The sequence below is a fragment of the Anomaloglossus baeobatrachus genome, chromosome 2, assembly GCF_048569485.1.
Source record: "Anomaloglossus baeobatrachus isolate aAnoBae1 chromosome 2, aAnoBae1.hap1, whole genome shotgun sequence".
Lineage (NCBI taxonomy): Eukaryota > Metazoa > Chordata > Amphibia > Anura > Aromobatidae > Anomaloglossus > Anomaloglossus baeobatrachus.
In genome coordinates, this window is record NC_134354.1 from 42,711,943 (window position 1) to 42,725,243 (window position 13,301).

Below are 13,301 nucleotides of genomic sequence, written 5' to 3' on the forward strand. Positions count from 1 at the left end.
ATCGCGTCTGTTATTTCTTAGTACTTTTGCCTTGGTTTAATAGAGACCATATCAATCAGATAATCAGTTTAAAATATCAAGTTGGGGCATTGCACCCTATTATGTCACATATTGTCAGACAAATGTTTTTCCTTGCGTAACCTTGAATATCTTGTTATGTTTATAAAAAATTGGAAAATTAATAAAAAGTTTTGGAAAAAAAAAAAACCACTGAGTTGGAAGTAATATAATATTTCTCTTTTATTTACAGCATTCCTACGCGTTTCAGAGACAACAGACCGTCTCCTTCTTCAGGGAAAAAAGAAAGAAAGAAATCATCTTTTTTCCCTGAAGGAGACGGTCTGTTGTCTCTGAAACGCGTAGGAATGCTGTAAATAAAAGAGAAATATTATATTACTTCCAACTCAGTGGTTTTTAAGCGCGGCATATACCCGTTTTTCTTCGGCGCTCCATTGGGAGACCCAGACGATTGGGTGTATAGCTACTGCCTCCGGAGGCCACACAAAGTATTACACTAAAAAGTGTAAGGCCCCTCCCCTTCTGCCTATACACCCCCCGTGGGATCACGGGCTGCTCAGTTTTCAAGCTTTGTGCGAAGGAGGTCAGACATCCACGCATAGCTCCACTGTTTTAGTCAGCAGCAGCTGCTGACTATGTCGGATGGAAGAAAAGAGGGCCCATACTAGGGCCCCCAGCATGCTCCCTTCTCACCCCACTCTTGTCGGCGGTGTTTGTTAAGGTTGAGGTACCCATTGCGGGTACGGAGGCTGGAGCCCACATGCTGCTTTCCTTCCCCATCCCCCTGGGGGCTCTGGTGAAGTGGGATCTTACCGGCCTCCAGGCTCTGAGGCCGGGCTCCATCCACAGACCCGGAGATCCTGCTGGAATGGAGCGGAGTATCGTCAGGGACAGGCCCTGCAACGTTAAGGTACTCTGTGTCCCCGTACAGACACAGACACACTCCAGCGTTGCTGGGTGTGTTAGTGCGCCGGGGACAGTAGCGCTGCGCGCTTGGGCTTTACTCACTGCAGCTTAGCTGAGTGAGTTTATGTGTCGGGAACTACCGCGCCAGCCGCTGCTGAAGCTGCGGCGCGGCTGAGACTTGTGGTGCGCCGGGGACTTTCGCGCTGCCGTGCTTTTACGACGGCAGCACTTATAAATCTAGTCCCCGGCTTTTGCGGCCTAGTTACGTTTCGTTCCCGCCCCCAACCCTGCCAGTCAGGGAAGGGGCAAGACGCTGTACAATGATCAGCGCCGAGGGCTGGAGTCTTATTTACATACTCCAGCCCTCTCACTGGGCACAGGGGGACGCCAGTTTCCCGCTCTTGTCTGGGGCACGCCCACGGCCCGCCCCTCTTCACAGGACGCCGGCAGCCATTCCTGCAGGCAATCTAAGCTGGAGAACGGACACAGGCTCTGGGAGACCCAGCAAAGGGATTCTGGCGACCACTTACCCGCTTATGCGGGCGGTAAGCAGCACCTTGGTGCTGACCCCACTATTGCCACAGTGTTTTTTTGTGTACTTTATCCTTGTACTTATATTTGCAAGACCATACACAGACACACGCCAGCATTGCTGGGCGTGTTAGTGCGCCGAGGACAACAGCGCTGCGCGCTTGAACTATACTCACTGCAGCTTAGCTGAGTGAGTTTATCTGTGGGAAACTGCCGCGCTGGAGGCTGCGGCGCGGCTGAGACTTGTGGCTGTACGGTCGCTTCTTGGCGATATACCCCTAGATAGCTCTGAGGAGACAACAGCATGTCGTCAGCATAGAGCAAGGGGGCCAAGGCACAGGCTTTCTATGCTGTCTGTACCGCACGTGAGGCTGTTTTACCGGCAGGTTCCACTAACCCCTAATGGGTAGAGTCTCTGCTAGTGGTGGCCCAGAGAGGGCCACCTGTGAAACTGTCCAGAGGACAGAGGTTGCAGTTTTTTTGCTGATAAAATGTCTTGGACTATGAACAAAATTCTAGCAACTTTGCAGTCCAGGGCGGTGACTCAGACCATGGGCATTGTTGAATCAAGGCTCCCCGGTCTCCCTCAGTTGGAACTAATCCGTGCTCCAAGGGGGTCCCATACATCCCAGACTGAAGGCTCTGACACGGACGACAGTCCCAGACAGCCTAAGCGAGCTCGCTGGGAGAGACCCTCGACTTCACACACTGGTCAGGGTCTCAGCGAGAGGATTCTCTGTATGATGAGGTAGCTGATCAGGTTTCTGATCCTGAGACCGCTTTCATTCTGGATGCTCCTAATGGGACGCCAGGGTGAATGATCTCATAGCGCCCATCAATACACTGGTGGATATTTCTCCCTCAGCCCCTCCAGTGGAGGAGGCAGCTTCAGCAGGAGAAATTCCATTTCAGGTATCCCAAGCGTAAATTCAGTACTTTTTGGGCCTCTCTGACTCAGAGGAGCAGTCCAGAAACACTACGCTTATCCAGACAAGCTTTTCTCCGCTTCTCATAGTTGCAGTGGAAGATTGGACTTCACTTAAAGATGCCATTGACAGACAGATGGACCTCTGGTTGAAATCTGTCTGTGAAGCTATCGGCGTGTCGTTTGCTCCGGCATTCGCAGCCGTATGGGCACTCCAAGCTATTTCAGCTGGTCTTGCGCAGATACACTGTCACACGTACATCTGTGCCGCAGGTGGCGTCCTTAACCTCGCATGCATTGCGACTTACGCTATTCATGCTGTCCTGGACTCTACGAGCCGTACGCCGGTGGCGTACGCCAACTCCGTGGTTTTGCGCAGACCCTTGGGGTTAAGGGAATGGAAGGCAGCTCCTGCTTCCAAAAAGGGCTTAACCAGTTTGCCATTATCTGGTGACAGACTGTTGGCTGAGCGATTGGATGAAATCATTAAACAGGCCAAGGGTAAGGATTCTTCCTTACACCAGCCCAGATCAAACAAAACCCAAGGAAGGACAGTCGACGTTTCGGTCCTTTCCAGGCTCGGGCTGGTCCCAATTTTCCTAGTCCAAAAGGACTCAAAAGGCTCAGAGGGGCTCAGACTCCTGGCGGGCTCAATCACGCCCAAAGAAGGCAGCCGGAGGAACCGCTACCAAGGCGGTTTCCTCATGACTTTCAGCCCTCTCTCTCCGCATCCGCGGTCGGTGGCAGACTCTCCCGCTTTGGCGGCATTTAGCTGCCACAGGTCAAAGACCGGTGGGTGAGAGACATTTTGTCTCACGTGTACAGGATAGAGTTTTGTTCTCGTCCTCCGGCTCGATTCTTCAGAACTCCCCCACCTCTCGACCGAGCCGATGCTCTTCTGCAGGCAGGAGTGATAATCCCTGTTCCTCTTCAGGAACAAGGTCACGGTTTTTACTCCAATCTGGTTGTGGTGCCAAAAAAGGACGGCTCTTCCGTTCCGTTCTAGACCTAAAACTGCTCAAAAAGCAGTGTAAACCAGGCGGTTCCGGATGGAATCCCTCCGCTCCGTCATTGCCTCAAGGTCTCAAGGAGATTTCCTAGCATCAAGAGACATCAGGATGCTTATCTCCACGTGCCGATTGCTCCAGAGCACCAGCGTTTGCTGCGATTCGTTATAGAAGACGAGCATCTTCAGTTCGTAGACCTGCCCTTAGGTCTGGCGACAGCCCCACGGGTTTTCACCAAGGTCATGGCAGCAGTGGTAGCAGTCCTGCACTCTCAGGGTCACTCTGTGATCCCTTACTTGGACGATCTACTTGTCAAGGCACCCTCTCAAGAGGCATGCCAACGCAGCCTGAACGTTGCGCTGGAGACTCTCCAGAGTTTCGGGTGGATCATCAACTTTTCAAAGTTAAATCTGACACCGACCCAATCATTGACATATCTTGGCATAGAGTTTTATACTCTCTCAGCGATAGTGAAGCTTCCGCTGGACAAACAGCGTTCACTACAGACGGGGGTGCAGTCTCTCCTTCAAGGCCAGTCACACCCCTTAAGACGCCTCATGCACTTCCTAGCGAAGATGGTAGCAGCAATGGAGGCAGTCCCTTTCGCGCAGTTTCATCTGCGTCCACTTCAATGGGACATTCTCCGCCAAAGCGATGGGAAGTCGACGTCCCTAGACAGGAACGTCTCCCTTTCTCAGACGGTCAAGGACTCTCTTCAGTGGTGACTTCTTCCCACCTCATTGTCAAAAGGAAGGTCCTTCCTACCCCCATCCTGGACGGTGGTCACGACAGACGTGAGTCTGTCAGGGTGGAGAATAGTCTTTCTCCACCACAGGGCTCAGGGTACGTGGACTCAGCAAGAGTCCACCCTTCAGATCAATGTTCTGGAAATCTAAGCAGTGTATCTTGCCCTGCAAGCCTTCCAGCAGTGGCTGGAATGCAAACAGATCCGAGTTCAGTCGGACAACTCCACAGCGGTAGCATACATCAACCACCAAGGCAGAATACGCAGTCGGCAAGCCTCCCAAGAAGTCCGGCGGACTCTGATGTGGGTGGAAGACAGAGCATCCACCATATCCGCAGTTCACATCCCGGGCGTAGAAAACTGGGAAGCAGACTTCCTCAGTCGCCAGGGTATGGACGCAGGGGAATGGTCTCTGCACCCGGACGTGTTTCAGGAAATCTGGGGCCTTCGGGGGAGGCCGGACGTCGACCTAATGGCGTCTAGGCACAACACCAAGGTCACGAGTTTCATGGTGTGGTCTTACGATCAACGAGCTCTGGCGGCAGGCGCCTTAGTTCAGGATGGGTCGCAGTTCCAGCTACCCTATGTGTTTCCCCCTCTGGCACTGTTGCCCAGAGTGCTACGCAAGATCAGCTCCGATTGCCGCCGCGCCATCCTCGTCGCCCCAGACTGGCAGAGGAGGTCGTGGTACCCGGATCTGTGGCATCTCACGGTCGGCCAGCCGTGGGCACTACCAGACCGGCCAAACTTACTGTCCCAAGGGCCGTTTTCCATCTGAATCCTACGGCCCTGAACCTGACTGGGTGGCCATTGAGTCCTGGATCCTAGCGTCTTCAGGATTATCTCATGACGTCATTGCCACCATGTGACGGGCTAGGAAGCCGACGTCTGCCAAGATCTACCACTGGACGTGGAAGATATTCTTACCTTAGGGCTCTGCTCAGGGAGTGTCTCCCTGGCCATTTGCATTGCCTACTTTTCTTTCCTTCCTGCAATCTGGTTGGGAAACAGGTTTGTTGCTCGGCTCCCTTAAAGGACAAGTTCCAGCGCTGTCTGTATTCTTTCAGAAGCGCCTAGCACGACTTCCTCAGGTACGCACGTTCCTGCAGGGGGTTTGTCACATTGTCCCTCCGTACTGAGGCCGTTAGACCCATGGGATCTGAACAGGGTACTAATTGCTCTCCAGAAGCCGCCCTTCGAGCCTCTGAGGGATGTTTCACTTTCTCGACTTTCACAGAAAGTGGCCTTCTGGTAGCGGTCACGTCTCTTCGGAGAGTGTCCGAGCTAGCAGCGCGGTCATCCAAAGCTCCCTTCCTGGTGTTTCACCAAGACAAGGTAGTGCTGCGCCCGATTCCGGAGTTTATCCCTAAGGTGGTATCCCCTTTTCATCACAATCAGGATATCTCCTTACTTTCCTTTTGTCCTTATCCATTTCATCGATATGAAATGGATTTGCATTGTTGGATCTGGTGAGGAGCACTCAGAATCTACATTTCCCGCACGGCGCCCCTGCGCCGATCGGATGCACTCTTTGTCCTTGTCACTGGTCAGCGCAAGGGGTCGCAGGCTGCCAAATCCACCCTGGCTCGATGGATCAAGGAACCAATCCTTGAAGCCTACCGTTCTGCTGGGCTTCCGGTTCCATCAGGGCTGAAGGCCCATTCTACCAGAGCTGTGGGTGCGTCCTGGGCATTACGGCACCAGGCTACGGCTCAGCAGGTGTGCCAGGCGGCTACCTGGGCGAGTCTGCACACCTTCACCAAGCCTTATCAGGTGCATGCCTACGCTTAGGCGGATGCCAGCCTAAGTAGAAGAGTCCTGCAGGCGGCGGTTGCCTCCATGTAGGGAAGGGCTGTTTTTACAGTCCAAACTTGAGGTATTAATTTACCCACCCAGGGACTGCTTTTGGACGTCCCAATCGTCTGGGTCTCCCAATGGAGCGCCGAAGAAGGGAATTTTGTTACTTACCGTAAATTCCTTTTCTTCTAGCTCCAATTGGGAGACCCAGCACCCGCCCCTGTTTCCTTCGGGATTTTTGGTTTGTTCGGGTACACATGTTGTTCATGTTGAATGGTTTCAGTTCTCCGATGTTCCTTCGGATTGAATTTGTTTAACCAGTTATTGGCTTTCCTCCTTCTTGCTTTTGCACTAAAACTGAGCAGCCCGTGATCCCACGGGGGGTGTATAGGCAGAAGGGGAGGGGCCTTACACTTTTTAGTGTAATACTTTGTGTGGCCTCCGGAGGCAGTAGCTATACACCCAATCGTCTGGGTCTCCCAATTGGAGCTAGAAGAAAAGGAATTTACGGTAAGTAACAAAATTCCCTTCTTCTCCTGTTTACCATTATATCTTCCAGCGATAGTGAAGCTTCCGCTGGACAAACAGCGTTCACTACAGACAGGGGTGCAATCTCTCCTTCAAGGTCGGTCACACCCCTTGAGGCGCCCCATGCACTTCCTGGGGAAGATGGTGGCAGCAATGGAAGCAGTCCCTTTCGCGCAGTTTCACCTGCGTCCACTTCAATGGGACATCCTACGCAAGTGGGACAGGATGCCGACGTCCCTAGACAGGAACGTTTCCCTCTCTCAGGCAACCAAAGCTTCCCTTCGGTGGTGGCTTCTTCCCACTTCATTATCGAAGGGGAAATCCTTCCTACCCCCATCCTGGGCGGTGGTCACGACGGACGCGAGTCTGTCAGGGTGGGGAGCAGTTTTTCTCCACCACAGGGCTCAGGGTACGTGGACTCAGCAAGAGTCCTCACTTCAGATCAATGTTCTGGAGATCAGGGCAGTGTATCTTGCCCTAAAAGCGTTCCAGCAGTGGCTGGAAGGCAAGCAGATCCGAATTCAGTCGGACAACTCCACAGCGGTGGCTTACATTAACCACCAAGGTGGGACACGCAGTCGGCAAGCCTTCCAGGAAGTCCGGCGGATTCTGCTGTGGGTGGAAGCCACAGCATCCACCATATCCGCAGTTCACATCCCGGGCGTAGAAAACTGGGAAGCAGACTTTCTCAGTCGCCAGGGCATGGACGCAGGGGAATGGTCCCTTTACCCGGACGTGTTTCAGGAGATCTGTTGCCGCTGGGGGATGCCGGACGTCGACCTAATGGCGTCACGGCACAACAACAAGGTCCCAACATTCATGGCTCGATCTCAAGATCACAGAGCTCTGGCGGCAGACACCTTAGTTCAGGATTGGTCGCAGTTTCGGCTTCCTTATGTGTTTCCTCCTCTGGCACTGTTGCCCAGAGTGTTACGCAAGATCAGGGCCGACTGCCGCCGCGTCATCCTCGTCGCTCCAGACTGGCCGAGGAGGTCGTGGTACCTGGATCTGTGGCATCTCACGGTCGGCCAACCGTGGGCACTGCCAGACCGACCAGATTTGCTGTCTCAAGGGCCGTTTTTCCATCTGAATTCTGCGGCCCTCAACCTGACTGTGTGGCCATTGAGTCCTGGATCCTAGCGTCTTCAGGATTATCTCAAGAGGTCATTGCCACTATGAGACAGGCTAGGAAACCTACGTCCGCCAAGATCTACATTTCTCGAACGGCGCCCCTGCGCCGCTCGGATGCACTCTTTGTCCTTGTCGCTGGTCAGCGTAAAGGGACACAAGCTTCCAAGTCAACCCTGGCTCGGTGGATCAAGGAACCAATTCTCGAAGCTTACCGTTCCTCGGGGCTTCCGGTTCCCTCAGGACTGAAGGCCCATTCTACCAGGGCCGTGGGAGCGTCCTGGGCCTTGCGACACCAGGCTACGGCTCAGCAGGTGTGTCAGGCAGCTACCTGGTCGAGCCTGCACACTTTCATGAAGCACTATCAGGTGCATACCTATGCTTCGGCAGATGCCAGCCTAGGTAGGCGAGTCCTTCAGGCGGCAGTCGCCCACCTGTAGGACGGAGCCGTTACGGCTCTATTATGAGGTATTATTTACCCACCCAGGGACTGCTTTTGGACGTCCCAATTGTCTGGGTCTCCCAATAAGGAGCGAAAAAGAAGGGAATTTTGTTTACTTACCGTAAATTCCTTTTCTTCTAGCTCCAATTGGGAGACCCAGCACCCGCCCCTGTTTTTGTATAACACATGTTGTTCATGTTAAATGGTTTCAGTTCTCCGATATTCCTTCGGATTGAATTTACTTTAAACCAGTTTATAATTTTTTCCTCCTTCGGGCTTTTGCACCAAAGCTGATGAGCCCGTAGCAGTACGGGGGGTGTATAGGCTGAAGGGGAGGGGCTTTACACTTTTAGTGTAATACTTTGTGTGGCCTCCGGAGGCATAAGCTATACACCCAATTGTCTGGGTCTCCCAATTGGAGCTAGAAGAAAAGGAATTTACGGTAAGTAAACAAAATTCCCTTCTTCTTATGGTTCCGTATTGGGAGACCCAGCACCCTCCCTGTTGCCTGTTGGCAATTTTCTTGTTCCGCGTGTTATCACCGGCTGTTGTCATGGACAGAGTCTCCGGTTGTTCCGGCTCTTGCTCTGTTCTACTTGTGGGTGGCTATTCTCCTTCAGCTTTTGCACTAAACTGGCTGGGACTGGCTCACCAGGGGGTGTTTAAGCTCAGAGGGAGGAGCTACACTTTTGAGTGTAGTACTTTGTGTGTCCTCAGGAGGCAGAAGCTAAACACCCAAGGTCTGGGTCTCCCAATACGGAACTATAAGAAAAAGAATTTACGGTAAGTAAACAAAATTCTCTTTTTAGTCCGGATAGAGGAGTTTTATTTTTTAGTTCCAGCAATGAGATACGCCATGCCGCTGGCTGCTAAGCTCACATCATTTGGCCAATTTGTACCCCAAGTATCTTTTTTTTTTTTTTTTTTTTGTACATAGTTTCAATGTGAGTAATGCAGTTCCAAAATTCCTATTCCATAAAAAACACTTGGTGCACAAAGTCACGAATTCATGAGAGCCCAGCTGCCAGTAACAAGGCGTATCTCTTTGCTGGGACCCTTGTCTAAAACTCCTCTATCCAGACTGAGTGCAGCTGTATATACTGGTATTTATTTAATTGTATTGAATTTTCAGCTTGCACCTGTTAACACCTGATTGTTTGGAGATGCTGGTCCAATCTTTTTTTTTTTTTTTATTTATTTTTATGACCCTAGTAAAACTGGGTATGGATGTTTTTTATAGAAAACTCACGGCTCATGCCAATCCTCTGCTTGCCTGTTGTCGGGTCATCCCCATTACCTTTTAGATGGTCGACCGTTACTTTCAGATACTCAAACCACTCTACTTGGCTACGGCAATGATTTTAGCACTCATTTTGGTGTTTGTTTTGTGTTTTTTGCCTGTCTCAACTTTTTGCTTGTTTTTTTTAAAGTGTTGAGCGTCTGCCATATGATTGATTAGATAGTTGCCTTTTTAAGGGGTTGTCTCGTAAATGTAGCATGAAATGTCAACTCTTCAAATCACCACCCATGAACTCTTTGGACACTCCAAAGCCAATTTTCTGAATGAGTTTCCCTTTTGGTTCATAGAGGGGATCATTCCTTTATTACATGCTAATAGGGCGGGCCACTAAGGTGGTCACTTAGTATAAACGACTTTTATTTCCAAAGTCTCATATTCTTGACTTTTGTGGTACAGATCACGGACGTTCTTTTACTTTTCTTGCCAGGAAAGATTCTCAATATCCATCCATCGCTGCTTCCATCATTTAAAGGAGCGCACGCACACAAGCTGGTGCTGGAAGCCGGCGTGAGGGTCACCGGTTGTACTGTGCATTTTGTTGCTGTAAGTACATTAAAAGCTTTAATATAGTATTTTACATTGGATACTGTATGATTGAAGGGAAAATCCTATTGAGCCCCACAGGATACTCGTTAGATGAAGGACGCAGGTCGTACGAGCGCCGCTGTGATTGGGGAGGTGGTCGCTATCTCGTAAAAGTGAATGGAGAGCACCGTGCATGTTTGGCCTCCTCTAGTGACAGGAAAATGACCGCTGGGACCCTCATCTGCTATACATTTATTGGAAGACCCTTTTAGATAAATGGCTCCATTCTCAATGAAGCAAATTTTGCTTTAAAATGAACCATTATCTATGTTCTTTTTATTATCCCTCCTGTATAATTGGACCATAAGGCTTTTTATCAAAAGGGTGCGTCTTAAATTCTGACACCATTGGCACTGATCAAATATTATAGCTGGCAATGGGAATAGGCACGCCCAGGTGTGTGAAGTTACTCATGATTCCAGGAGGATTAACTGAGGGACAGCACTTTGCAGAGTTTGAAGAAATTAATTTCCTGAATTCTTTGTTTTACTAAATTCTTGCTATAAAACAAGTCAGAAAAGTGGCCCCTTTTTTTTTTTTTCCTTGTTTTAGGTTCAGAAATGACGTTTTGCTTTTTTTGCAGGAGGAGGTTGATGCAGGAGCCATCGTCTATCAGGAGGCCGTACCTGTAGAGTTTGGGGATACTGTAGACACCCTATCTGAACGGGTGAAGATAGCTGAACACAAAGCTTTTCCTGCAGCTTTGGAGCTCGTTGCCAGTGGAGCAGCAAAACTGGGGGAAGATGGCAAAATCTGCTGGACCAAGAACCCACCATGTAACCATTGAGAATGTGTGCCGAGCACTTTCTAAATCTATGTAGCTCTATTATTTTTGTTTTTTTCCAATACAGTCTTCCAAATGGCCTGAATAGATGTAGACAAAGGCCCGTTTCACAAATCCAGCATTTTGCCGGATCCGGCGCACTCCAGTACAGTATTAATACTGTACAATGGCATCGCGGCAAGCTCTGGTCATATGACAGCATGCAATGATGCCATTACTCTGTATTACACTGTACTAGAGTGTGCCAGATCCGGAAATCCGGTGAAATGCCGGATGTGTGAAACTAGCCTTAAAGGGAACTTGACACATCCTGCCCGATCCACAGGCAACTTGTATCAGAAACTGGCTGGACTCTCACGCCGGGAAAGACCTGTCAATCAAGGATAGGCGGGATCAAACTGCTGGGGACCCCCTCTGTCCAACTAGTCTGCCGTGCGTTGTCCCCAGCCGGCTATTACAATATGTATTTCTCTAAATTAGCCGCAGCTTCTGAGTCACATACTTGGCTGAAGTGTTACGGGCAGGTTGCCTGATAAATGCTTGTGATCGGGCAGCAGGTATTAGCTGTCAGGTTCACATTAAAGGAAACCTGTCATATGGGGAGGGGAGGAAACACACAAAAAAGTTATTAACCTGCAAATATGGGGTTAATCTGCAGGTTAATGGCATTCCGAACTTGCCTGGTGCCCTGAGAGCCCCACTGCCAGGAGGAAATTAACTTGTATTCCTCCTGGGGCAGCATTTGGCTTCCAGTCAGAGGCAGCGCCGGAGCAAGTTTAGTCACTGCTCAGTGTATAGTGAACAGCAGCTGTAACTACGCCCCCACCGCACTGACTGACAGCAGGGTCTAATGCAGAGTTTGCTGTCAGTCAGTGCTGGGGTCTTGGTTCCAACCGCCCCTCACTATACGTTGGTGACTAAACCTCCACACAGGCGCCACTCCTATGACTAGAAACTGAACGCTGCCGGGATGAATAAAGTTAATTTCCTCCCGGCAGCAGAGTTCTTGATTTGGGTGCCGGGAAGGTTCACAACACTATTAACCTGCAGGTTAATTTTTTTATTTTTTATTTCTCCAAATCACATGTTGTCCTTTAAAGCATGGCATACTGGCTGCCAGCAGCTTCCACTAGAGGGAGCTCAGTGCACACTGTTATACATCAATGTCAATAATAATGCAGAGAGCTCCCTCTAGTGGTGGCTGCAGTAAGCCAGAATGTTATCTCTCCATCTGTCTACACAAAGGCTTTGGTACTCAATCTGGTAACAATGTTCAGAAATAAGTCAATACATTATCACTCAATATTTGGACCAAAATAAGTTTCGATCACTTAAAGGAGCACTCCAGTTTAAACGATCTTTTGTTTGTCATAGATACATATGATACGATTGTCTTTGATCTTGGACCACACTTATAGAAGGGCTTTATGGAGTGATCAAAACTTTTCGGCGCTTCTTAATTAAAAGGATCCTTTCACTTCTGCTGATGACTTGCATCAATAGTCCATGAAAAAGGTTTAATTTTGGTATTTTATATTAGACATCTAATTGGCCTAGAAATCCGTTTTAGGACGGGTGCACTATAGCTGGCAGGGATCTGTCGCCTACCAATGAGGGAGTAACAGGTGCCAGAGAATATGGATAGTAGAGCCCTCCTAGAAATCTGTGCTGGTCCAGACTTCACCAATGTCCTCTTGTTACTCGTATCGATGACCTTTCACAAGATCGGTTTGACTGGATTTCCATTTAATGACGGACACGCTGATACACACATGGGGTCCATGCAGAGGATGAAGGTACAGCATCATGGAGTCCCTACAGTCCCACATTACAGAGCCACGTTGGCCACCGGAGCTGGGACTTTGTATCGGGTTTCCCACCAAAAGCCACACACATTTAGGAACACTAAAGTATTAGCCATATTCCGTTTTTCCTTTGTCCAGTCTTCACCACCTTGTACCACATAGGGCGATGCCATCTCATCATGTTGTACATTCCTAGAAGACGTCTTGCATGTAAAATGCAGGAAAAGGCCCAGAGTTTGATCTGTACATGCATTGTTACGGTTATATGTAGAAATGTTTCTGTAAATACTTTTTCCTTTTTGTTACCCTGATGTACAGTATTTCAAATAAAAGAGAGGTTTTGGCTAAGATAAAGATGTATATGTGAGTGTAGATTACTATAGTTTGGTGATTGGGGTGTGTGCAATGTTTCCTTTCTTCGGCGCTCCATTGGGAGACCCAGACGATTGGGTGTATAGCACTGCCTCCGGAGGCCACACAAAGCATTACACTAAAAAGTGTAAGGCCCCTCCCCTTCTGGCTATACCCCCCCGTGGGATCACGGGCTGCTCAGTTTTCAAGCTTTGTGCGAAGGAGGTCAGACATCCACGCATAGCTCCACTGTTTAGTCAGCAGTAGCTGCTGACTATATCGGATGGAAGAAAAGAGGGCCCATACTAGGGCCCCCAGCATGCTCCCTTCTCACCCCATTCCTATTGGCGGTGTTTGTTAAGGTTGAGGTACCCATTGTGGGTACGGAGGCTGGAGCCCACATGCTGCTTTCCTTCCCCATCCCCCTGAGGGGCTCTGAGGAAGTGGGA

The 13,301-nt window shown here is 49.9% G+C and overlaps 1 protein-coding gene across 4 annotated transcripts in view; it reads left to right on the top strand.

Annotated features, from left to right (window-relative positions):
- GART (phosphoribosylglycinamide formyltransferase, phosphoribosylglycinamide synthetase, phosphoribosylaminoimidazole synthetase) overlaps positions 1 to 12,834 on the top strand; it is a 133,615-nt gene extending 120,781 nt beyond the window's left edge. For all 4 annotated transcript variants that reach the window (XM_075335010.1, XM_075335013.1, XM_075335012.1 and 1 more), the window contains 2 exons: positions 9,755 to 9,870; positions 10,496 to 12,834. In XM_075335010.1, coding sequence (XP_075191125.1) covers positions 9,755 to 9,870; positions 10,496 to 10,699 — 320 coding nt within the window. In that variant the 3' untranslated portion in view covers positions 10,700 to 12,834. The remainder of the gene's footprint in view (positions 1 to 9,754; positions 9,871 to 10,495) is intronic.
- Positions 12,835 to 13,301: the final 467 nt, after the last annotated feature.